Source organism: Mustela lutreola, chromosome 7 (assembly GCF_030435805.1).
Source record: "Mustela lutreola isolate mMusLut2 chromosome 7, mMusLut2.pri, whole genome shotgun sequence".
Taxonomy (NCBI): Eukaryota; Metazoa; Chordata; class Mammalia; order Carnivora; family Mustelidae; genus Mustela; species Mustela lutreola.
In genome coordinates this window covers 111,273,476-111,300,095 of record NC_081296.1, presented here as the reverse complement: position 1 = coordinate 111,300,095, position 26,620 = coordinate 111,273,476, and the positions used below count along the sequence as shown (strand labels likewise).

The 26,620-nt window shown below is 41.7% G+C and overlaps 1 protein-coding gene across 4 annotated transcripts; it reads left to right on the top strand.

The window, feature by feature from the left end:
- On the top strand, positions 1-24,652 carry CCDC198 (coiled-coil domain containing 198). Of its 4 annotated transcripts, none has more exons than XM_059182185.1 (6): positions 1-415; positions 3,074-3,156; positions 12,411-12,497; positions 13,897-13,995; positions 14,821-14,968; positions 22,799-24,652. In XM_059182185.1, exons 1-6 carry the CDS (start codon positions 193-195, stop codon positions 23,026-23,028), a joined length of 870 nt encoding a protein of 289 aa, XP_059038168.1. In that variant the 5' UTR covers positions 1-192; the 3' UTR covers positions 23,029-24,652. The 4 variants fall into 4 exon arrangements, with proteins under 4 accessions (XP_059038168.1, XP_059038167.1, XP_059038169.1 ...); XM_059182184.1 differs by having other exon boundaries at positions 13,894-13,995; XM_059182186.1 differs by having other exon boundaries at positions 230-415; positions 3,081-3,156; positions 13,894-13,995.
- Positions 24,653-26,620: the final 1,968 nt, after the last annotated feature.

Here is a 26,620-nt window from a genome sequence, read left to right as displayed (position 1 = left end):
CATCTCCATGGAAACCATCCTCCCGGGCAGTGGCCAGAGGGTTTACTGTGTGGTGAAAGAAAGCTAGAAAGATGCCATGAAGTGCTTTGTGGAGCTGAGGTAAAATTCTGACATACCTTAATGAGGACGAGCTCAGTTCAAGGCCCCAAACCACTTCCCTCATGGTTGTGCTTTGAATGTTGTTAGCGTGAAATGGGCCTGAGCCACTCTAAGGCTCACCCTCGGGTGACCAAAGTAGCTCCCTTGCAAGACAAAGAGGAAGAGGCTCCCTCTGCCAGCCCCGTGGACTTGGCGCTCAATCAGAATCTGGAAGAAAAGAGTTCCTACCTGTTCGCAAGGCTGCAGGACCCAAAGAAAGCTCTAGAATGGCAGCTGCCACCTCTCCGGGAGACCTGGTGTGGAAGATATTCCGCAGGTACGTGTGGCACCTACCGTGAGGTGGGTGGATTTGGGCCAACAGAAGCTATGGACAGAGACACTTGACTGTGGGGACACTGTCTGTCCCCACAGTCGTACCAGGAAGTTTCCAAAATTGCTGAAATGTAAGGGGACATCTTTCAGCTCGAGGGTACGCGTTCGTCGAGAGCTCCGGGTGCCCTGGAACTGGTGTGTAAACTGCTCACCGAAGGCTTTTTACCATTCCACACGAGAAGGAAAAAAATCATTCTGTTTCAGCTTAGTTTACAGTGCTTTCAATGTTTATACCTAGCTTTGCCAGGCGATTAAAATTATATAGATAAAATGTGATAAATTATGACAATCATATGTTTCAGTTGGATTCTAAATTTAAATCATTCTCTCCAGTACCACTGAGTGCATCAGGCTTTGTTGTTTTGAAAGCAACACTTTAGGAGTGAATTCATCCTAATGTGAATTTGGAAACCACCCCAAACAGAATTGATTTACTGCAGTACAGATGAGAGAATGAGTCACCCCCTCCCCAAACCCACATTCTTCATGCAGAATCTGAACTAAGTTCTGTCATCTGCCGAATGAGGAGAATTTTCCCCCATGAGGATTGGAAGCTCTGAGCCTGAAGTGGCTATAAATTATCTCGGGATATTTTATAAGATATGTAAAATTTTTATGTCAACCACAAGGATAATTAAACAGTGATGCTAACTTGGGAAGAGAAATACAAGTATATAATGCATGCATATGTATATATCTATGTAATTTTATTCTTTATATTCTGGATCAATAACACAAACAAGTTCCCATTACTGGTCAACTTATCCAGAAAGCCTTATATCCTCTTTCTGTATCTGGTGGATCTCACCCAGACTGATTCTCATGGCTCTTTCTGTAGAACGAACAACCTTTGACTGGTATATGGCCTATTTTTATGTCTCCAACTTCCTAAGCATGGGAATGGGGATTTTTTCCCCACATTCATTGAAGAGTTCCTTTATTATTATTATTTTTTAAATCCCAACCATACATCCAGAGTTTTAAGATTCTGGCAACTGAAGAGTGAAAACTGATTGAAAACTGATTTTAATGCTTTAGAGTCCCACCTGAAAATATTATTTTGAAAATATTTTCAAAATATTCTTATTTAGACAAAGTCACATTAAAAATAACAAAGAGGGGCTGCCTGGGTGGCTCAGTTGGTTAAGCAACTGCCTTCGGCTCAGGTCATGATCCCAGAGTCCAAGGATCGAGTCCCACATCGGGCTCCCAGCTCCATGGGGAGTCTGCTTCTCCCTCTGACCTTCTCCCCTCTCATTCTCTCTCTCTCACTCTCTCTTAAAAAAACAAAAAACAAACAAACAAAAAAAAAGGGATGGCGAAATTTCTGATCGCTAATTTTAAGAAACCCATATTCTGACTCAGCTCTACCAAATGCCAAATTGTATGAGTTAGGGAAAATTACTGCAACAACTCCCTTCATCTATAAATCAAGGGTAAAAATATAACTGCCTGACACAGCCTCTATCTACCATTTGGAATGAATCAAATTAAATAATGAAGTGTTATTATTCAAGTCATAGTATAAAAATAAGGACTAGCCAGGCTGCTGAAAAAAATGTTGCCAGAAAAACTTACATTTTTTAATCAAAAATTGTTTTTGTTGTCATTACTGTTGTTTCTGTCTTGTTCAATATACCAGCATCTTTTGAAAGAAAAAATCAACATGGTGAAGTTTTTAAGGTGGTCATTCAAATGGCTGTAAGGATAGAAACATATAATTATGCAGGGAGTTTTCCATTTAGAATGCAAAGTGAAATTGTAGAATGGTCTGTGCAACAACCTAGAAATTAGAATGCTTCCGATTACTACGAGGAAAACACAAGATTTTCTTCATGCAGCGTTGATCATGGTAGATGTCCTAATGCTCCAGGGTACTCAAACTAAAAAATAAAGCCCATAATGGACCTCTTCAGTCCTAGCTCTGTTTCCTAACAAAGCTTATTTCCGTAGTGCAGGCTCACTTCATCAGGAAAGAATATTGATATGTTGTATTATAGGGCAACTTGTGAGCATTTCTTTCCCTAGCTGGGAGAACTATTTAATTGGAAACATACAATGCTAAACACTGCATACTCCTATCACAAACTCATGCTCCATTTTTTTATAACCATCTCTGTATGTAATATCTACCCATCTATCTATCTACCATACATCTGTTTCATCTGAAAAGAAAACTTCTTTTCAATTCTTAAAAGTGTATTTTATCTGATTTCCCAAATTTATTTTGGAGAGATTTCATGAAATTAAGACAAACAAAAAAGTTCCCATTTTCCAGACCAACTTCTGTGTTTGAACAATATTTGTACTCAATACATTGGTAATTTCTCCAATGCCTTTTAATATAAATCCAATATGAATTCCATCTAATATAAATCCAGAGAAGAAATGAGGAAAGCAGAAATTAAATCCTGGGCCTAGGCTAATATTTTGTTATTCATTTAGGACCTCTGCCTATGTGTTTTATCTCCACATTCAACATATAGGTTGGAAATATATAACTAAAAATGTACTGAACTTTATTAACAAAGTCTAATGATTAGCCTAATTTAATAGCCAATTTGTTTATGGTCTGTTTTTATTTCTCTCCCAATCCTTCAAGTACCCAGGGCCATGTATTTTGACATTCCACTGGAACACGGAGAAACAAGTATTATTAAAAGGCATCCACCCCGAAGACTTCAAGTAAGATGAATTTAAAAGGATTCATAAAGAATTTCTTGGATTTCATGGTAACATCCCTTTTTAACTCTAATCATAAAGGAGGGATATTGAAAATTACTAAGTTAATAAGAATAAGAATGTTGTTATAAAGGGAATGTTGTCAGTTGCTAAGACCTTACTTCTTTAGGATTTCCTTTTGTAATGATTTCATTTTTAAGACCACCACCAACAGAAGGAAACATAGCATCAAAGACACAGGCATCATGGGATTCAAAAGACCTGCATTTTGCACTGATGAGCTAGAGGACTATGGAGAAGTTACTTACAACGAACAATAATAACAATCATAATAGCTAGGACTATTTAATGAGCACCTACTTCAAGTCAGATACACTCTGCATAACTTGATCAATGTCAATCATTTAACCTTCCTACACCTCTAGGAGAAAAGAAGTATTATCTTCGCTTACTACATGAGGTTTAGAGAATTAAGTAACTTGCTCAAGGATAGTGGAGGTCAGGTATCAACCAAATCTCCAAAGCCCATGCTCTTAACCATCAGCATCATTGATCTCTACAGACCTTCTATCCCATTATAACCTTCCATTGTTTTAAATGTTAACTGGTTGTTGCAATTGAGGACATTGGATTCCAAGGCAGCAAAGCAAGAACTTTAAATGCATTCACCTTAATAAATATTTAATGAATTCCCTCTAGGGAGCTATAAATTCTAAGAACACTCATCCTAAAAGGGGAAAGAGATCTGAGTGGATCCTTGAAAATAGGCATCAGCTAAGAGAAGGGGTTATTTGGGCTTTCCTGTGAGCAGGATCCATCACTGACATTTGAAAAAAGGAACTGGGGGGGAAAGAAAAAGAAAAAGGAATTGGAACAAAATCCCAACTGCTACACAATTCACCCAGACATCTGGACAAATCCCAGAGGTATATGAGCTCATTTGTTGGAGATTATTTCTGCTTCAGTTGGTTTTTGTTTACCTGTCTTCTCCAGAGGCTCAAAGTTGTTGTTGGAAATGATTATATCATTTGTTCACAAATAAGGCATTTTTCCCAGAATATTGGAAACCTCAAAACATTTTGACTTAAATAAAAAACAAGGGATAATTATGTCAAATTGATACATAATTTTAAAACCTTTGAGCGAAATCTCTAGCTACACTGGACAATTTAAAAACTTATGTTTTCTTCCAATCAGATGCACCTCTTTAAAGGAGTGTGCTTAATATGTGTTCCTGGGTCAGCAACTGAATAACTCAAGTAGGAGATATTACTACAAGCAGTGAAAAGGATTTGTGTAGCAGTCTGAGGTTCACAAAGTACTTTTTATATATCCATCTAAACTTAAAAGCCACTAAAGTTAGGCTTTGATTCTCAAATCAGTTCAAGCTCAAAAGGAGAACTTTGGTGTTTCAGAGCCAAAGACTGTATCCCCACATTCTAACCAACCGCCTTAAAAACCAAGGCAAATGAATTATTTGAGTGCAAAGACTGTGTCTTATTCTGTCTTCTATCTTCAGCCACTGACACTTAATATGCAGCCTCAAAAAGGCTTATGAATGAATGGTGAATGAATGACAACGAGCCCCATTATCCATGGTGGGAATAAAAATCAAAATGCATTCTCCCTGCTATCGCAGACCTTTAGCATCCCTGAATTGTAAGTCTGATTGGCTAGCTGCCAATGTCATGAGTTACAGGAGTGTTTGTTGAACCCAAGAGCTGGGAGGCAGTTGGACTTCAGGTAACAGCTTTGCCTTGGAACCTGAAAGGCACAACTCCCTCTGTGTCTCCCCTGAGCTCTTCTCTGTGCATATACTTTATTCTTCCTGCGAGTCGACTTTCTCTGCTCCTCAAGACCACTTGGTGAAATAGGGCCACCCTCAATTCCTGAATTTGCATTCAGGAATCAGACAGACAGAGCAGCCTGGCTCTCTTGGCTCCAATTCAAAATTCCTGGGAGAAAAGATCTTACTGGCTCAGCTTTGCTCGTGATTCCAGTTCTGTTCCAATAAGCTATGACCAGAGGAGATGCTCACGCAGTAGAAGTGTGGTCAGAGACGTCCCCCCTCCCCCGTCCCAATAAATTCTGGAAGCAGCTCCCAGAGAAAAGGGAAACCACTGGGAACTTGGCAAACACTCCCAAAGATATCAGCTATAATTATCTTCACAAATGAGGCTCAGCACATTTTCCACCACAAATGGGTTTTTGAGAGAATAATAAATGCTGGGTTCCCATGACATGCTAATTAATAGCCTAATCTCTGCCAAAGAAAATTCTAAAAGTATTTTTAATTATTAAACCAAATCTAATTGCATCCTAAATAATTTGAGTTGCACGTTTGGCACTCTCCACTTCCTAAACATCTACTTCTCAAGTAAAGTGCGGGTCATGAACTAAAGTTCTCCAACTCCCAACTGCTGAATTCTGAGAGCCTCTGCCAGGGAACTCTGAACCCAATGTGCTCATCTCGTGTTGAAAAGTTTATCTCAACTGTCCCTCCTGGCCTGATTTACCTTCTCATCCAACTATCTCTGGTCCCACCTAAGGTGGGACACCCCCCCCCCAACAAGGCCCCCTGTAATGTGATTTCCTGGGATGACTTCCTCCTTCATCTCCCAAGATTTGCTTAAATCTCACCGTTCAACAGGCTTCTCATGATAACCTCATGACAGTTGTCACTTACTCTTAACCTGGCAATCCTGGTTCCCATCAGCCACCATTATCTTTTCTTTCCTCAGAGCATTGACTTCAAACACACCAAACAATTCACTTCTAGTACATTCATTGTGTATTTTGTTCATCACCTCCCAGCCAGTATTAGGATATTATTTTTCACACAGGCAGAGATTTTTGTCGCTTGTCTTCACTAATGTATCTAAGTGTCTAGAACAGTATCTGGCATGTAATAGATGATCAATAAATATGAGTTGAATAAATATCAAATGAATGAATACAAAGGGGGAAAGATGAGTATAAACCCTGCTAGTGAGAGATAAGGAGGGCTGTTCCTACCTGGACAGCTTCATTGTGCTGTTTTCAGTATTATGTAATTTGTCACAAACGTTTCCCTTTCCTTGTCTTTTCTAACTCTTTGCCCATTTTCAGTTATTTGTTTCTTTGTGATTTGTGAGAGTGCTTTATATGTCTCCGATCTAGCCCTTTGTTAGTTCCATGTGTTGCAAATATCTTTTCTCCATCTATGGCTTGCCTTTTCATTTTGCCTATGTGTGTGTGGACACAAAGATTTCCACTTCAAATGTCAAATTTCTCAATCGTAGTGTTTATGTTTTGTATTTCTTGTATATTGTCTAAGAAATTTTTATTTTTCCCAAGGTCATAAAGATATTCTTCTTTATTTCTTTTTTTAAGATATTTTATTTATTTATTTGAGAGAGTGAGTAAGAGAGAGCTAGCACAAGCAGGGGGAGGAGCAGAGGGAGAAGCAGACACCCCACTGGGTGGGGAGCCTACCTCAGGGCTTGATCCCAGGACCCCCAAGGACCGTGACCTGAGCTGAAAGCAGATGCTTAACCAATTGAGCCACCCAGGTGCTCCTCTTATTTATTTCTTTCTGAAATTTATAATATTTGCCTTTTCACATTTAGGTCTTAATCTGTCTGAAATTAACTTATGTGCAGGTGTGAATTTGGAATTTAATTTTACTTTTTTTTATTTAAATAACCTATTGACCCAACACTCTTTATGGAGTCATGCTTCTTTGACCATTGATTTAAAAAGTTACTTCTGTCCTATATTCAGTTTCCAGAGCTTCCTGAGTCTGTTTTCAGGCTCTCTCTTCTGTTGCATTGGTTTATTTGTGTATCTCCATAGGAATTCCGCACTGTCTTAATTATGTATCTTTAAGTTTTAATATCTAATACAGCAAGTCGTTTTATTTTTCCTTTTCGGAATTATCTTTGTTATTTAGGGTGCTTTGCTCTTCCATAAGAAGTCTCAATCTTTTTATTAAGTCCATTAAAAACTTGGCTAACGTTTTGACTGAAATGCATTCATCAATTAATTGGGGAAAAATTCACCACATTTATAATACCGAGTCTTCTAAACCACACACTTTGGTTAATCTCCATTTACTCCGATTTTCTTTTAGATCTTTTAATAACATTTCATAATTTCTCCACAGGGGTTTTGTGTAAGGTTTTTTTTAGGTTCGTTTCTAGGTACCCATATTAGTCAATGTTCAACCAGAGAAACAAAACCAGTAGAAGGAGATTATATATACATATATATATATATATATGTGTGTGTGTGTGTGTGTGTGTGTGTGTGTGTGTGTGTATCATATTGCAAAGAATTGGCTTACCTGATTCTGGAGACGGACAGGGCAAGTCCAAAACCACAGGGCAGGCCATCAGGGAGGTCAGGCTGCAACTGCACCTGAAGCTGCCGTCCATAAGTAGAATTTTCTATTCTTCAGGGATGACTCAGCTTTGCCCTTAAGACCTTTCAACTGATTAAACTAGGCCCACCCAGGTTATCTAAAATAATCTTCCTGACTTTAAGTCAAATGATTATGCGGGAGCCTGGGTGGCCCAGTCAGCTAAGTGTCCAAGTCTTGATTTCAACTTGGATAGTAATTTCAGGGTCCTGAGATCGAGCCCAGTGTTGGGCTCCATGCTCAGCATGGAGTCTGCTTGAGGTTCTGTCTCTCCCTCTGTCTCTGCCCCTCCCCCTGCTTTTGTGCCCTCTCTCTCTCTCTCAAAATAAATAAAATCTTTAAGAATAAAAGTTAAATGGTTATGGACTTTAATCACTTCTACAAAATAATGTCACAGCAACACCTAGATTAGTGTTTGACTAACCAGAGGCTGTAGCCTAAGCAAGACAATGTTGACCATCAAAATAATATCAGGGGGGTTTACCCTCCTATTTTGAATATCTTGAGTGAAATCATGGTTTTCGTCTTTCTCAGTCTGACTTACTTCACTTAATGCGATACTCTCTAAGTCTATCCATGTTGGAGCAAATGGCAAGATCTCATCCTTTTTTATGGCTGCTTAATATTCTTAATATTCAACATTCTGATAATGCTTGTAAAACAGATCTTCCAACTTCCATTTTGATGCAGCTCTCTTGTACTGGGTAAAAAGGTAGAGAACAGCTCAGCCCTTCATGTCAAGCTGTGATCCTGGCTCTAGTTTTCCATCTTACATGGAGCATTTTTAGGTCCCTTTCAATCTCTAGAAATAACTCACTGCCATCAGGAGCCCCAAATGCCTTAATGGATCAGCTTCCACTAAGTATGTATTTCTGTTTGTTTTCTGGTCCATGGAGATATATATATCTTGTACTAGAGCCCAACCACATTTATTTTGGCTTTATGTTTTATTTTTTACTGCTAGATGTTTGGAGCAAAGAAAGTTACTGAAATGTGAACTCATTGCAATACCTTGATCAAAAATTCCTCCCTGGGCTCATGATTTCTTGCTTCAAGGCTGCTCTGGACACCTTTACCTTCTTCTGAGACCCTTAAAGGACATACATGCTTAAGTCCTGGTGCCAATCAAAATTTACAATTTCCTTGAGCTTCTCCTGCCCATCTTTCCCCTCCTGCTACTACACAGAAGCAACCAACTCAGGCTAGTGGATCACGAAGCTCAGTAACTTCCGTTTGTTTGAATCTCCAGTCTTCGGAGTTTCCCAGCTGACACTTCAACTGATTGGCCTGACCGTTTGTTTCACTTGAGAAGCCAAATAACCCAGAAACCTTTAGGCAGATAATACATTTTTTATAACATGAGATTTAAAAAAAAAAAAAAAAAAAAGGTCATTCTACCATACCAGTTCTCCAGTCATTCCTTCCCTTGTATTCTCTCTGAAGGTGATGAGGTGAGGCAGTTTACATCCCAAGCTGGCAAAAGGAACATTGATATGAACCCAGAATTCTGGGGCAATCTCATTTGACTGGTTGGTTTGTTTAGAGAAGCCAAGCAGCCAACATTTTTTCCACGGTGCTTCTCAGGCCAAGTGCAAGTACTTCTGGGAGGGATCCTACTTGCAATGTTAGTTGCTGCCATCTAGTGCCCTATGTGGTGCAGTAGTGTGATTCTTCAATTCTTTTGAAAGGCCAGGAAGAGAGTAATTGCCTGGAGAGGGCTCTAAAAGACACCTACTCTTTAACCTTTATCAGAATTATAGGTTTAATTAAAATGAGGCTGAAAATAGAAGAACATATATTTATATTTTCAAAGAAAAACCCGAATCTAAGAATTTATAGATAGATTATTTTAAGTAGCTGAAAATATTTAAATAGCTGGCGTCTTCAGACTCAAATTTTTAATAATGCACCACAAATAAATACCCTGTGGTCTACTCTGATGTAGTTCCTTTATTCATTTGAGGCAGTATGGAAGCCAGTGGACCTCAACTTAGAAAATCATCAGATTGCCCTGGAAATACATTCCAAAAAAACAAACTGAGAAGCTTGACCTCATTGAAATTAAAACCTTTTGCTCTGCAGAAGGTAATTTCAAGATAGTAAGAAGGCAAGTAGAGACAATCAAAGAGGGCTAGCAAGCATATGAAAATATGTTCAACATCATATGTCATCAGGGAACTGGAAATTAAAATAATAATGAATGAGATACCACTATACACATGTTAGAGTAGCCAAAATCCAGAACACTGACAACACCAAATGTTGGAAGGATGTGGAACAGCAGGAACTTCTTATAAAACTAAACATACTCTTCCCATATAACCCAGCAGTTGTGAGCCTTAGTATTTGACCAAATGAATTGAAAATTGATGTCCACACAAGACCTGCACAGGGATGAGGGTGGCAGCTTTATTCATAATTTCCAAAATTTGGGTGTAACTGAATGTCCTTAGGAGAGGAATGGATGAAGATATTGTGGTACATCCATATCATGGAATATTATTCAGCACTAAAAAAGAAATTAACTGCCAAGCTATGAAAATATGTGGAGAAAGCTTAAAGACTTATTTGCTTATTTTAGAGAGGGGTAGGGGGAGAATGAGCAAAGTGAGAGGCCAAGAGAGAGACAGAGAAGCAGACTCCATGCTGAGCATAGAGCCCAACATGGGGCTCGATCTCATCACCCTAAGATCATGACTTGAGCCAAAATCAAGAGTCAGACTTAACCAACTGAACCACACAGGGCACCTATCTGGAGAAAATTTAAGTGTGTATTAATTGAAAGAAGCCAATCTGAGAAGGCTATATACTGTATGATTCCAAAAATACTGACATTTCAGAGAAGATAAAACAACAGAGACAGTAAAAAGATCAGTTGTTGCCAGGGGGTAAGGGGAGGAAGAGAGAGATGAATGGACAAAACACAAAGGATTTTTAGAGCAATGAAATTATTCTGTAGGATACTACATTGGTTGTTACATGTCATTATACATTTGTCCAAATTTATAGACTGTACAACACCAAGAGTGAACCCTAATTTAAACAATGGACTTTCAGTGATAATGTGTGAATGTGTGAATGTGGGTTTATCCATTGTAACAGATGTACTGCTCTGGTAAGGGATGTGGATAGTGCAGGAGGGTAGGCACATGTGGGGGCAGGGAGTATCTGGGAACTCTCTGTACTTTACAGTTTTGATATGAACCTGATCTTCCTTAAAAATTAAAGTTTATTATTTATATATGTAATGTGTATATTCATTCCCAGAACATATTCTAGACCTGTTGAATCATAATTCCCAGTGAATAACCCAGGGTTTTGGGTGTGTGTGTGTGTGTGTGTGTGTGTGTGTGTGTGTGTTTAATTCCAGGAGATTCTGATGATAAACCAGGTTTAGGAACAAGCAGAAGAGGAAGGTGCATGGTATTTGGAACTGGATAAACCTGAATTTGAATTCTAGAGTTGCCATTTTCTATCTGTGCAACCTTGGACAATTATTAACCTCTCAACAATGAGGAGTCATCATAATTACCCACCGGGTTCATGAGAGGATTAAACCAGATGACATTTTTGACCCTGGGTGTGACAGACAAGGGCAACTGTGAAGGTTCAAGGGCCTCATCACCAGAAAGAACTAGATCCTGAACCAAGTCAGGGAATGGCACAAGCATTTCCTTGTCCTCCCCTCAGAGCCTGATTACCCCCTCTGGTCACTGCTAATTCTTCTTCTCACAGGTGCCTGGATAACTCTTTCCCCTGGGTCTCTATTCCCCAAAGCTTCTGGTCTGGTCGGCGGCTACCTCTTTATACCAGCAGGTCCCATTCTCCCAGCAGAGAAGAGAGCCAGACAAACCCTTCTCTTACTAGTCCTCATCACCTCTCATGACATCCCTGCACGGTTCTCATGTTAAACCCCCTCCTTTCTACACCAAAGGAGAGAATGGAACAGGGAATTACTTCCTAGCTCAAGTGCAAATTGTCTAGCACAGGCACACACCTAACCTAAAGAAGACTTCTTTCCCTTTGTCTCTCCTCCTGGTCTCCAAACCCTTTGCCCTCTTCCTTGCCAGGCGAGGTTTGGGCTGAGCCAGGAGAAAGGAATGTAGGTTGTTTTCCCTGGAACGGCTTGGGTCCAGGCCCAGAGGCCAGGAAAGTGTTCTACAGAGAAGTAGCAGGAGGCATAGGTCATGCTTGCCTTGAGTGCTGGCCACTCAGCATCTATTTCCCTGCTCCCCCAACCCGCCGCCACTCTCTTCTTACCCTGGTCATCTTGAAAGCCAAGCGGGCCTCCAGTTCTACCCCTTGATAATGCAACCAATCAGACTGCAATAAAAATTAATCTCAGAATGAACCATCATTTGCCTTTAGTGTTGAACGAAGGTGGGAGTGGTGCTTACACTTGGTGTCCTCCTCATTCTCCTCCTACTTCTTAAGTCATCTCCAACTTCTCTGGAGATCTTAAATTCAGGTCACTCGCCTAAGAACTGGAAGAGTCCAGCGGGGTGCCTAAGAAATGAATAGAACAAATTCTTGGTGCTTCTTTCATCTCTAATACTCTAAGACCCTTGTTGTTCGATAGCTTTGGACTTGGTCCCTTGATGCTGACAGAAAAGGATTCTTAACGTATTTAGATCAAGAAGTCCCTGACAGCAGAGCAATAGGACAAGAAAGAATCCGGATAAGTTGAAAAGTCTTTTGCATAGATATGACCATAATCTTATTGAAATCGCCATCCCTATGGGCTCTCAGGAATAAGTGCTGCTTTTGCAAAGCGTTAAGATAGTTTAATGTCTGGCTTTTATGTTTCATCATCTCATGGCATGAGGAATGCTGAATGCTCTAAATGTTGGACTTCTAGAGGCTTGAACCCATTGACCTGCCACAAGTAATTACTTCTGAAACGCTCCTGAGCCAGCATGAAGCCAGAACAACTCACAAAGCAAAGGTGAACTGCAGCCCTCGCTGGAGGGGGTGGGTAGTGGGGTGGGGGGGAGGTGGGCTCTTCTTTTCATATACTCCTTGCACAGAAGACCTCAGAGACAAATCTAACTATGAAGTCATTCAGAGTGAGGACCTCCCAAAGCTATACGTTCTCTCCCAGGCCTGCCTCCAACTGGCAAATACTCTCATCTCTGAGGTAAACTCTGGGCCCTTCTCCACTTCCTAGTGAAAACATGGAGATGCAGGTAAGAGAGATGAGTTTTCCTTGGACATTGCTAATTCTAGAAGTGTTCAAATTTATGAAAAATCTAGTGTAACTCTCTCTTTTTATTCTTCTCCTCAGGTGAAACCGTTCTCTTCATTCTCAGTTTTTAGGGCAAATCATTTCTATGAGGTGTTCCTAACTTATTTACCATAACCTCACCAAAAAAAGAATCCTTAGAAAAGGTCTTCTGAAGAGCTTTTCCCTTTTATTCATTTGTCATATTCTGCTGAGCAGACTCCCCTCATGCAGACATGAAAACTGGGAGGTAGTAGATTTTCAGCGCTTTCCACTCCTGATTTATTTTGGGGCCAGCCAGCTAGACGCTGCTGCACAGCTGGATGATTTGGTAAAAGGTGTCAAGGCCAGGTTTGTGACGCTGGCAGCACTGTAGAGATGGTCCCCTCAGAGGCTCGCAACTGCCAACACAGTCCCTGTCCCCAGGGCAGCAAAAGGGTATCACTGAGCACATCTGATTGCCGGACCCTTCCCTCACCTGTCCACAGCAAGTAACAAACAAGGGTGATTTCACCCCTGGCTGCCCTTAATAACTGTCTTCACTGTCCCCCCGGGGTTTGTGATGCATTTGGGGAGATCACCAAAGTCACAAATAATCGACTTCCTAATATACCAGGGCTTATATTGGTATATGGGGGTCCAGGCTATAGAAATGGGTTCCATTAGCTATTCTGTGGCTCCCCCCTGATGTCATAGCCAGACGATGGCAGAAGAGGCAGTAAGAAAGAGACTAATCTTACCCAACCAGAACACATTTCTGGGGAGACAATAATGAGCATTTATTGACAGGGAAGCGATAGTTCATCAAAATGAGATGCAGAAACATAGTTCCACTTAAGGTTTGCAAAACCCTACACGAACCTTAAAAACTGCATTATACACACAGCAAATCTCCATTCACTGATAGCGACACAAAGGACTCGATGGGGAACTACAATGATCTACCTTTAACATCTCTTTGACAAGAGATCTCTACGGATTATAACTGATGGCTAATTAAGATCTCACTTTGGTCCAAAAAAAAAAAAAAGAAGAAGAAAAACAAAGAATAATCACAAGTTGTGGATTGCTGAGTCAGTAACAAATTACCCCATTCTAACGAGTGTGTCATCTTTCCCAGCAGGAACTGGAAAAGAAGATTCAAACTCCAGGGTTCAACCCCAGGAAGAGGCAATATTTACATAAGATGCGAATGCTGGAAATGAACCGTGACAGACAAGAGGTAAGTATGAGAAGAGAGAAGAAGGCTGGCATATTTACCACGTTTACTCCACATAATCACTGCCCTAGCACTCGAATGGCTTAGCATCCGTCACCAGGCTTTACTTAGCATTTTAAATTTGGTCATTGGCACCAAAGCCTCAACTACTAGAGCTGGGAAGCATCGGGAAGATCCCTTCTGCCACCAAACCTTTTGAGCCTTTTCTTTGTTTTGAGTCTCAAGGATGAATCTTTGTCCCAAGTCTTTCTGTTTTTTCTTTCTTTACTTCCTCCCCCCCAACCCCCCCTAACAACCCCCCCTCCCCAACGGCCATAAATCGCTCTCATGACATTCTGATTCCAACAGAAAAATGAGGCTAGATCGCTTGTCTTGGTTCAGGAAAATAGAAGGGGGTGAGTCGGTCTTTATCTTGATACCTAGGCATCCTCCATAATCCACACCGTGGGGTTATCCTACAAGAACCAGCTCTTGTAACAGACCCCTTTACAGTAATGTCTCCTGGAATTGCCATATTCCAAATTCCTCACTCTCGTATTTAAGCCTAAAATCACTGTCTTCTACAATCCCAAATCAGTGGCCTACCAACAAATGTTTTACAACGGCCCTCCTCTTAAATCAAGCCATGCCTTTTTGAGACTCTCTCCTAACTAGACTGTGCATAGAGAAATTTCTATACCCTCTAATAGGGAAAAGAAAGCTATGTTCTGGCTAGGGGACCAGAGTACACATAAGCACGCGACTTGCAAAGTGGCTGGTCTGGTGACCTATTCTGGTGACAGGAGCTCAGGGGGAGAACACTAATCCATGACAGCTGATCATTTTCAGAAGAAAAGTCTTCCCAGGGAGGCAAGAAGTAATAAGCAAAAACCAAGGGACCATAAAGCCAAGAAAATCCTTCAAAGCGTCCCAAGAAATGATGACAGGAACCTTCCAACCTTGTTGCCGGATGAAACCTTAAACAGAAGAAGTCCAGGTCAGTCATGTAAATTATTTTAGCAAAAATAAAATATTTCAAGTGTTTTTTAAAATTTCATCAAATAAACTTCTGTCAGGGGTGGGGGGAGGGGGAAAGATGGTGGATGGACAGCAAGGAGCCTTGGGTTTCTGCTGATATTGTACTTCCTGGAAAGTAGGGATCACGCTGTGTCATGCAATTTAGGGTCGCTGGAAGGAAAAGACAGAAGCTCAAACACTATTAGAAGATGTCTCTTTTTAGTGGTTTCCGGGGCTTCACATGCACTGTGGCCATCCTGGCTCTGTCCCTAGGAAGAGAAGAGGCAAAAGAGCCTCTCAGCTTGTGGTTAAAGCAAATGAAGCAGAGGGACTTCTATTAAATATCAAATTGGTATCAGCCAGTCTGCTGCCCGCAGACACCCTCCCCCACCCCGCTTTTTCCCTGCAGCCCTCAGAGGCTCATTCGGAGCTTTGAAAACTGAAGCCCACTTCCACTTGCTCCTGCTCAGTGGGTGAGCCCTCTACTTTCAGAGCCACTCAGGCCAGAGACCTGTGACCTTTCCAGCCCTCCTCCTCTCGCTCCTTGCAGCCGGACGGTTCCAAAATCCTGTGGATGTCACAGGGCACTGAACTCTTAGCTTCCCGCATTCCCGATGCCCCCCACAGGGTATTGTGTCACACCAGGGCTATTGCTCCAGCCTCCCAACTCCTGTGTTCCTCCCTCAAATCTTCCCTTTCCTCCACGAACCCTCTGTCCTGATGGCGCTCGGTACAAGCCCAGGGCACCAGCACCAGCACCACCTGCAGAGTGGATGGGTCCCAGCCAGAGTGACGGAATCAGAAAATGCAGGGGCAGAGGCCAGCTATCCAGGTTTAACACCCCCTTAGGTGCTTCTGATACCCCTTAAGTTTAAGAACCACGGCTCTACTTGGTCATCAAAGTATTGGCCGCAGACCAGCAGCATCTGCGTCATCAGGAAGTTTATTAGAAAGGCAGAATTTCAGGCCACACTCTGGACCTCCTGAATCAGGATACACATTTTATTAAGATGCCTGGTGACTCTCCTACAGTCGTTTCAGAAGCACAGTGCTAAGAGCCAAGTAATCTTATAAAATGCCAATGTGGCCATATCATTCTCTTGCTTAAAAAAAAATCCTCAGTGAGGGGCACCTGGGTGGCTTGGTCAGTTAAGCGTCTGCCTTCCACTCAGGTCACGATCCCAGGGTCCTGGAATGGAGCCCCACGTTAGGCTCCCCACTCAGCAGGGAGTCTGCTTCTCCCTCTACCCTTCTGCTGGCTCATGCTCTCTCTCTCTCAAATAAATAAATAAAATCCTAAAAAAAATAAAAATCCTCAGCGAGCCTCCATCAGCCTGAGGACAGTATAAACTCCTCACCCTGGGGGCCCCAGAGTGGCGCAGTCGGTTAAGCATCAGACTCTGGATTTCCACACGGGTCATGATCTCAGGGTCGTGAGATGGATCCCAGTGGAGGGCTCCACTCGGGGTTAGAGGTTGCTTTAGCTTCTCTCTCTCTCTCTCTCCCTTTACCCCTCCCTGCTCTAAAAAATAAGAAGTAAATACAAATTTTAAAAATCAGCTCTTCACCCTGGTACTCCGAGCCTTCAGGATCCACTCTTGGCCCACCTTTGTGGCTGTCTCTGCAGCCATTCCTGTGCCTGACGTCGCCTCCAACCAGGCCAGACCGCTCAGAGACTTCCGACAGATGCCCTGTCCACAGCCTCAGTGCTGTGTGCTCCCACCAGTTAAAGCCCCATTACGTTTGCCCTGTCCATCTTCCCCCAGCGCAAACCGACCCTATGAATACATAATATTGGTCATGCACGTGGTGGGCGGCGCTGTGACATCCCCTGTCAATAGGACGGTCCACAGAGAGATCCACAGAAATCCCGGCTGAGTTTCTGGAGGTACTGAGCTTCTAAGAGGCCACGTTGCCAGCTGAAAGACACACCGCTCCTGCTCCAAGGAACAGGAGGCTTAATTAAATACAAAAAGGCTGAATAACTGAAAACCTACTTGGGGAATCTATTGAACCTATATACTCCCCAGGCCAGAATGAAATATGCTATGTGGGCACATAGATAAACAGGTTTTACAGTTTAGAACATATTGCCAAAACAACTCCCCAAAACATGTCTTAGCTGAAGTTAGATACCAGAGTCATTTCTTGAAGGCAAGCCAAGAAAAACCAACATTGGTAAAAATCTTTGGAAGATGCCCCAGATCTGGAGGGGCCCAGGAAGGGTGGTGGCATGAGGAAAAGAGGGTTTCTCTACATGTCTGAGGCTTTTTAAAGCCACTTCATTTTGTTCTAGTTAAGGTTTAAAGATGTATTTATTTATTTATTTTAGAGGGAGAGAGCACATGAATTGGGGGGGAGGAGAGGGAGACTCTCAAGCAGGCTCGGAGCTGACTGTGGAGCCAGACGTGGGGCTTGATCTCACAACCCTGAGATCGTGACCTGAGCTGAAACCAAGAGCTGGATGCTTAACCCGCTGAGCTGCCCAGGCACCCCTTTGGTTGAGGTCTGTCGAGTGCTTGCCATGAGACAACATACATTGTTGTTCTTAAATCCGCACACAGCAGGACCAGAAGGAGTTACTCCTGGCTGTCATGTGACAGAGCAGAATTGAAGGCCCGGTCTTTCTGACTCCAAAGGCCTGCTCCACCATCCCCACCCCTACCCTCATCAGGAATCCAGGGACTTGGAGCTCTGTCCAGGACAGCCTCAACAAAGTCTGCCAGTAGAGGGCAGTGACTCCTGACCTTATCTGGGGAGAGCAGGCAGCCCCTCGGCCCAGCCTAGATTTCACCACCGTGATAGGCATGTGCTTGAGCAGTGACTCCTTGTGCTTACTCCCAGGTAGCATCTTTCCTTTCATTCCTTTTAGTTCATTTTGCTTTCTCCTGAACGTGGAACCAAGTCAAGATCATAGATTTACAGGAGCTTTCTGCTAGTCCAGTTGTGGTCATTAAGATTCTGCTGCACCCACATCCTCTTACGGAGTGCTGTTATTTGCCCATTCTTGTTCCCTCTTTGGGAAGGTGGGATGAGAGTTACAGGTCTCTTATGAGATAAAGGTCGGTCTTTGTTTAACGCTGACTGTTTAAAATGAAATTTTACGTATATCTTACATTTACACACTTTAAATACATTTCGTATCTATTTATATAATGAATGACACATGACTTGTATAATTCTATAATAATTACATATAACATGCAATAAATTACTTATAACTTAGAGGATGGCTCACTTGTTCCTAACTTACACAAAGCAAACATTGTTCTTCGGGTGGACTATTTCATGAGATTTAACACATCTATGTGACTCCTGCCTTTTCCAGAAGCCATGATCTAATCCAGGGTAGTGGATAGAAAAAGCAGTGAACTTGAAATCAAAGTTCTTCCTTTGAGCCCCAAGAAATACATTTCTAAATGTAAACTCCATGGGAGCAGGGGCCTCTTTTTGTTTCTAGAATGGTGCCTGGTACACAGTAGCCTCTCCGTAAACATTAGCTATATATTTGTCTAGACAGCTTTATTTCTCTATAGAGACAGAGATTTTAACTAAACTCTACTTACTTAACCTCTTAACCTCTCTGAGCTTCAGGCTCCCCATCTGTAAAATAGAGTAAAACCTTGTCTACCATGTAGGGTTTATGGAAAAATTAATCCAATATGTATAAAAATGCATTTAAATGTAAAGCGCCAAAACTATGGATGGAAATACAGACAACAGAAGAAGGATGGAACTGAGGTCTTAGAGTGAAAATAGCTATCTACTTCAGGGAAGGTGGCCCCTTCAAAACATTGTCACCTTCAATGACAATGTCTTATAAGGCAACCAGCACCATTAACTACTTACTATTTTCTTTAAAGTGTCCTGAGGGTTTGAGTGTGTGTGTGTGTTTAAAGATTTTATTTATTTGACAGAGAGATCGCAAGTGCAAAGAGAGGCAGGCGGAGGGGGAGCAGGCTCCCCATTGAGCAGAGAGCCCAATGAGGGGCTCGATCCCAGGACCCTGAGATCATGACCCAAGCCGAAGGCAGAGGCTTAACCCACTGAGCCACCTAGGTGCCCCGTGTGTGTGTGTGTGTGTGTGTGTGTGTGTGTGTGTGTCTTAAATTTAACCTTGTCTATGAAATACTTGAAATCTTGAGTTTGATACAATGGTGATACCTTTTGCTAAAACTTTTATGTATTAAAACATATATAACCATCACACTTTTTTTTAATTTTTTTTTTTTAAAGATTTTATTTATTCGACAGAGAGAAATCACAAGTAGGCAGAGAGGCAGGCAGAGAGAGGCAGGCAGAGAGAGAGAGAGGAGGAAGCAGGCTCCCCGCAGAGAGCCCGATGTGGGACTCCATCCCAGGACCCTGAGATCATGACCTGAGCCGAAGGCAGCGGCCTAACCACTGAGCCACCCAGGCGCCCACCATCACACATTTTTAATGCTTTAGAGAATCCTTATACTACCTAAAATCACTCCCTATTTTCCCCCCACTGGCCTCTGTTGCTTTTCTTCCTTCCCAAATTCGTTTTGAAATTGGACACATTCTCCTTTGCTCACCCAAAACCCATTTAGGTTTTTAAACGTATTTTTCTTTTTGTTTTTCCTGAACTCTAGACACCCCCAGAGAATCAAGCAGGGTTTTATAAAAATGCAACAAGTAAAAAACATCTGGCTGATAAGTTCTTACACTTTAATGCTATGTATACAGAACTATGTATATAATATTTTATGAATGATTTAAGAGATACTCAAGGATAAAATTGAACATGTGAATTGGTCTCACGCACTAACTTTAGGTCTGCATTATCATAACATCAAGAGTGGTGTGGGACGTAAGCTATTATTAATATTGCATTAGGTCTCACCATCAACAAATATTCTCTTCCTGTTTCAAAGCTCCTGCCTCTAGTCAGCAGAAAATTGCTGTTTCCAGTCTGAGTGATGCTTCTAGTAGTTCTTGGCTCGTTTGCAAAGCAGAGATGATTACACCACCTGGTCTTTCCCAGTCCCAGTTACCAATACTTCTCGCCTCCCCAAATTCTCTGATGGCTCACTGGTTCACGCATGTATTCATAAGTGTGGTTCTTGGCTTTGCAACGGTACATACAATGAACAAGGAGAAGTTCGACAGTATAGCTGGGAGAGCTCAGCACCTGACAGAGTTGGAACGTTTCCATGAGGGAGGGATATTTAGGCTGACACAGGAAGTAGGGGGACCAAGGGGATAGGGATCCACGTAAGTGTGAGGATCAAGGTGCTAAAACATTCAGAACTATTAATGGTCACAGTACATGCCAAAGATCTTGAGTGGGAAGGAACCTGGCAGATTCTAGACACTGGGTGGGAAAGAGAAATTCAAGTAGCGATCAGAGATGGCTCCAGAGGCCCACACTTGCAAGTTGCGTCAAATAAGAAATTTGAACTTGAGTTTAAGAACAATGGGAAGCCATTGAAAGGTCAGGGGAACCACACAATCAGGCTTACATTTAGAGCATCAGTCTGTCTATCCTGTGGAAGACGGATGAGAGGAGAATGCAAGAGAACATGAGGAGACAAGTGGTACAGACACAATAGAAGTGCATGTGAGAGACGGTGCTTGGACCAGGAGAGAGGGTGACGGAAGAGGAGCCTATATTTAAGAGATAGGATTTGCAGAGCTCAGTGATGGACTAGATGTGGGTGTGTGGAGAGGGCAAGAAGACCAGGAGGCTTCTTGGGTTACTCTTGAAGAACTAGGCAGACAATGGGGCAAAGCTGGAGCAATTTGCTGAATTAGAGTAACTGGGAGAAAACATGGGTTTGAAAGAGAAAGAAAAGGTGAGTCTCTCATGTTGCCAGGAGGTAAAAATGGAAACGTCCAGCCGTACCCCCCCAAAAAAAAAAGTGTATTGTAGCTCAGGAGAGAGATTGGGGTTGCAGACATGAATTAATTATGGTTTTTGGTCACTACTGTGTGCATGCACAATAATAACAATTATAATAACATTCAAGGAGGGGAAGAGGGTAACCCCTCACTGAGGCAGAAAGGAAACTAATAAATCACAAGGCAGAAATGCTCACATTGAGATGTTTGATTTTCTCCTGTAACAGTATGCAATGTCAGCTATCAAGGGCTTAAATAAAATATGCCATAAGATTCAATAAACAATTATCCTTAAGATGGCATCCAAATATTATGGCTGGTTCAAACGGATGGAGGGAACATTCTGGGTTTTGACTCAGGATGATTTTCCTAGCTCCGAAGTGGCCATTGCTTTTGTTTTGTTAAAGTCCAGGCTTGCTTGAGTAAGGCACCTGTTGTTCTGAAGTGCATTTTTTTTTTTTTAAGATTTATTTATTTATTTATTTATTTGTGGGAAAGAGAGAGAGAGAGAACATGAGCCAGGCAAGGAGAGGTAGAGAGAGGAAGAGAAAGAGAGAACCTCAAGCAGACTCCCCACTGAGCATGGAGCCAGACCTGGGGCTTGATCCCATGACCCCGAGATCATGACCTGACATGAAATCAAAAGTTGGACTGTAACTGACTGAGCCACACAGGTGCTCCCTGAAGTGCATTTTAAAAGGGCACTGGGTGCAGCTTGAATAAAAAGCTACAGACATAAGATCCCATGCCAAAAAATAAATGATTAAATCTCTTCTGCAAAGTAAAATAAAATGTATGATCCTTTGAACTTCCTAGTTCTATAAGTCTGGGGTGTAGCCCAAGCATTTGCATTTCTAAAAGTCTTCACAGGCAATTCTAATATGTGAGAGCAGATGTAAAGTTCAGGAAAAGTGTGTATCGTGCACCTAGCACATAGTAGTTGTTCAATAAATAGCACTAGGTAACATTACCTGTGCAATACTCTTGCCAAAAATGCTTAACCTTAATCACAAACAGACAAACCCAGATTTAGGGCCATTCTATAAAACAATTGATCTGGATTATTATTATTATTATTATTTTAAGATTTTATTTATTTGACACACAAAGAAAGAGTACAGGCAGAGTAGCAGGCAGAAGGAAAGGGGGAAGCAGGCTCCCCACTAAGTAGGGAACCTGATATGGGACTCGATCCCAGGCCCCTGAGATTATGCCCTGAGCCGAAGGCACCACTTAACTGACTGAGCCACCCAGGCGTCCAGTCTGGATTCTTTAAAAATATCAGTGTTAGGGAAAAAGAAGAAGACAGTGAATGGAGGGGGTTGGAGGAAGGCGAAGGGAGGGATCAAGAGTGAGAATGAGGGAGAGAGAGAGAGAGAAGAGTGGGGAGGAGGGAGAGAAAGAAGAGAAAAAAGAAAAGAGATAGGGAAGAGTATGCAATATGTAATCCTAGATTGGATCCTGGGTCAAAAAACTAAAACACAAACAGTCAAATAAAAAGCAGCTATAAAGAGCATCACTGGGACAGTCGTGAATATTAGAATGTGGGCCATATATTAGAAAACAGTAATCTATCAATGTTAAATTTTGAAGTGTAATAGTTGTATTGTCGTTAAGCAGGAAAAGCGCTTAACGGGTAACTGCAACTACTTCTCAAATAGCTCAGCTGAAAACCATGCACGTGTGCATACGTGTATATAATGAAGGCAATAGTGTGACAAAATGTTGTCAGTGAGTTGGGATATATAGGTATCTATAGTGTTGTTCTTGTGACTTTCAGAAGACTTTTAAAAATTTAAAATAACAAGGAAAAAATTTGTAATGCTACGGAGATATATATATATAGTTGAACTCATTTATATATTTGAGTTTGTATATGTGTGTGTGTGTGATATATTTAATGTTAAGAGAAAAAAAAACTATTTAAACTTTAAATTTTTTGTAGGAAATTCCCAGAATGAAGATTTGGGAGAACACCAAGCAAGGAATGACTGTTGTCCCCAGAAAATTGGCAAAATGGAAATGTGGTTCCGTGAACAAGAGGCACGGGGCCAGCTTCTCTGGGACAGTTCTAGCTCTGACTCAGAGGAGTTGAGAAAAAGCGAGAAGAAACCACAAGCACTGGTGAGGACCAGGACAGAAAGAATCCCACTTTTTGATGAGTTCTTTGATTGAGAATAAAAATGCTATTCACCAGCCTAGAAACTGAGTGCACTGAAAGCTTGCAACCCTGTAAAAGCTCTTCAGGTTAGTTGTATGAATTATTTGGAGGAGCCCAATTCACTGTCTTTTCTTTTGGAGTCTTACAGTTAACAGATTTGCCCTATATTATTAACTATGCTGCATAACTGCCTCAAAACTTAGGGCCTTTGATTGTCCCTCTGTTCTGTGGCTTGTGGGGTTCAGCTCGGTGGTTCTTCTTCTGGTCTGTCATGCGATCTTTTCCATAGTGAAAGTCAGATAACAGCTAGACCAGTCATTTGGAGGTTCAACCAGGATGAGGCAGCAGCTGGACCTGACCCCCTCCCCCTGTAGTCTCAGAGCCCCTTTATGTGGTTTCTCTGAGTGGTCGCTCCATCAGAGTAGTGAATTTACTTTTATATCAGCCCAGAACTCCCCACAGCAAATGTTCCAAGAAGAGGAAACAGACCTGCCAGTCCTCTTAAACCCTCAAAATGAAATGGGCTCCCCTCCACTCTCACCACATCCTCTTGGTTAAAGCAAATCACAGACCAGGTCACCATCCATGAAAGAGAGGGCTACCCAGCGTAAGAACTGGAAAGTATGGTCTGTTCAAGTTCATCTTTGAAACTAGACACCACATCATACTTTCAAAAACCAAATTAGGTCTTCTAAAATAAATAGATGGAAAAGTAGATTTGATACAAATAAAAATGAGTTTTTAGAAGTCACAATAATACTACAGTAGATGCTAAGCTCACGAAAGTCAATCCTTGGGAGTTAGTGGCTTGTTAAAACAGAGGCTGCAGGAAAGAGTTGGAATAAGGTGTGGAAGGTCAGAGTGTATGAAATTTCAGAAGCAAATAAAGATCTTTTAGATTATAATGTAGATCTTAGGACTCTTTAAAACTATAAAGAATCTTAGAAAATCTCAGTCCCAAAGTGACTCTATTAACAAAAATCAGACTTTTTTAGAAAGTTTTAAGAACTTCTTTGGTGTAAAATTAGGTTCCACTTTCAGCATAATCTAAAAATACTTTTAAGCCATTCAAAAGCTTCTAAGAATTTAGTGAAACTTGAAAACAAAACAAAATGAAAACATCCATTTAATCCTTTTGTAGGAAACATCTAAAAAGAAAAAAATAGGGAAACACCACTCAAATTTAACATTTGGCACATTCAGTCCAGTCACTAAAAAACCTGCTGGAATAAGGGACAAATGCTCATGTTCTCGTGACAACAAAAGGCACCTAGGTCATCCCTGGGCATCTCTGCTCCCACTTTCAAGTTGTCTCTGGTCAGTGAGAATCATGTTTCCTGCAAAGGAATGCACAAGTTGCTTGACCAGCCAGTCTTGAAAAAGTAGGATCTCAGAGAGGAGAAACGAGTCCAACCCAGCCATCATATCCTCACACATGAAGATTTCTCTGGAAGACAGCGGGGGCCTAAGCATGTCTTGGTCACTCTGGGCTGTGACTTGATTGGACAATGCCCCCTCTCTTGGCTCTCTGCACTGCGAGCTCCATCAGGGTATGGACCTCGTCTCCCCACTGTGGCACCACCACTTCCTAGCACAACATCTGGCACAGAGTTTATCATTAAATATTTGTTGAATTCATTAATTTCTGTGTTGGGTTAACAAGGCAATTAGAGAGAGGCTTGTTTCTCCCCAGCTACACATTGTTCATTCTCATCTCCATCATTTCCCGAGATTCACAGACATACAAGGTCGATGATACAGTTGAAAAAAAAAAAAAAAAGAAAGAAAGGGATTCTTTTTTCCAAAGCTTTTGGAATTTATACATCTAAGTGGAGAGCACGAATTAAGCATTGCCTCGGGATATTGGAGCTAGAAGCATATGCCATTGAGGATGTCACAGCTCAAAATATTTTTTGAGACTCTATCTGAGGAGTGCTTTCTCTGTTTGAATATATTTGCTCGGTCCATGTGGAATTCCCCCTCACTTAATTATAAATTCAAGAATATGAAATTATGGGAACTGTGATGATAGTAATAACCGCTAATGAGCAATGACTACTTGTTTGGCCAGTATTCCCCAAATGCTTTCTGTTTGCAGTCCTCACAACAACTCTGTGTGGCAGTATTAACATCATCCCCATTTTACAGACAAGGAAACCGAGGCACAGAGAGGTTAAGTAACTTGCCAGAGTCACCCCACCCAACGGCCCTTTGGAGTAGACTATTGCCAACCAGAAGGGACCTGATAGGAGCCAGAAGCACCTTCGTCCTCTCCTCAATTTCTCCTCAAACTCACCAGCTGCATTATGTGGCATTTCAGTTTTTTTTCTACTATGGGGTGGATTTTTTGGTGTTTAGGGGTTTTTTTGCTGTTTGTTTTTGAGAGGACTAATACTATGCTAAAAAGGGTGAACCCTCTGTGGGACTATTTTTTAGCAACGAAGAGTTTCCTTGGAGCCTGATAGCTTCACCGTGGGCACAGGGCAGAAGAATGCCTGAGGAATAGCTCAGGAGGGAAAGTTTTCAGGAATGGGGAGAGGGGCACACAAGGGCAGATGGAAGGAGAGCCAAGACAAATTGACTTTCTTCACGGTTTGGCAAGGGAGCAGGATCGCGGGCAACCCCATCTGATGCCCCATCCAGGACCTGATTCAGTTGCACCCTGTGGCAAGGGCTGGAGGGCAACGTTTCTCGATGCAGCCACGGGTTCGAATCACCTGACAGATAACCGGAAAACTAACAGGAGTTAGGATTAATGGGCCCATCTTCCCGTTTACATGGAGTAGAACTCTGGCATTGGGGTGGTGTTTCCTTTTTAAGCTCCCAAAACCCAACCAAACAGGTAAAAGATCTGTACACTGAAAACTATAGAACACTTTGGAAAGAGATTGAAAAGGACACAAAGAAATGGAAAAACAGCGTGCCTGGGTGGCTCAGTTGGTTAAGTATCTGCTTTTGGCTCAGGTCACGATTCCAGGGTCCAGGGATTAAGCCCTCGAGCTGGGCTCTCTGCTCACTAGGGAGTCTGCTTCTTCCTTGTTCCTGTTCATGTTCTCATTCTTTCTCTCTCTCAAATAAATAAGTAGAATCTTTAAGAAAAAAAATAAATAAATGGAAAAACATTCCATGCTCATGGATTGGAAGAACAAACATTGTGAAAATGTCTACACTACCCAAAGCAGTCTATACATTCAGTGCAATCCCTATCAAAATACCTACCACCTTTTTAAGTTCCCAGGTGAAGCCAAGGTGCAGTTGAGGTCAAAAACTACAGCTTTTGCAATATGAACATTCTATTTTACCAGATATATCAACTTCTGAGGTAATTCTTCAAAGGTAAGGACATGAAGCCTGGAGCTCCACAAACAGTAAGAAAATGTCTGTTTTCTTGGTGATTGTCTGAGAACACTAGTCCTTTACTTAATCTTGAATTTGTTCAGGACAACATAGGGCCATCAGTAAACACAGCTGTTGCTGGTGAAAACTATAAAATTCAGCCTGGAGGCAAAGTTGTCAATTTTCTTCAACTGAAAATCTCCTGCTTTGTTGGGGGGGGGGGGGGCTTATCTATGGCCTAATGCATGCTTTCTCTTGTGAAAATAATAT

What these genes read in the sequence shown, in the direction of transcription:
- CCDC198 (XM_059182184.1), top strand. Translation starts at nt 193, where the DNA reads ATGGGCCTGAGCCACTCTAAGGCTCACCCTCGGGTGACCAAAGTAGCT. An exon ending in TGAACCGTGACAGACAAGAG is followed by an intron (nt 13,996 to 14,820) that starts GTAAGTATGAGA and finishes GATCATTTTCAG; the next exon opens with AAGAAAAGTCTTCCCAGGGA. An exon ending in CTTAAACAGAAGAAGTCCAG is followed by an intron (nt 14,969 to 22,798) that starts GTCAGTCATGTA and finishes AATTTTTTGTAG; the next exon opens with GAAATTCCCAGAATGAAGAT.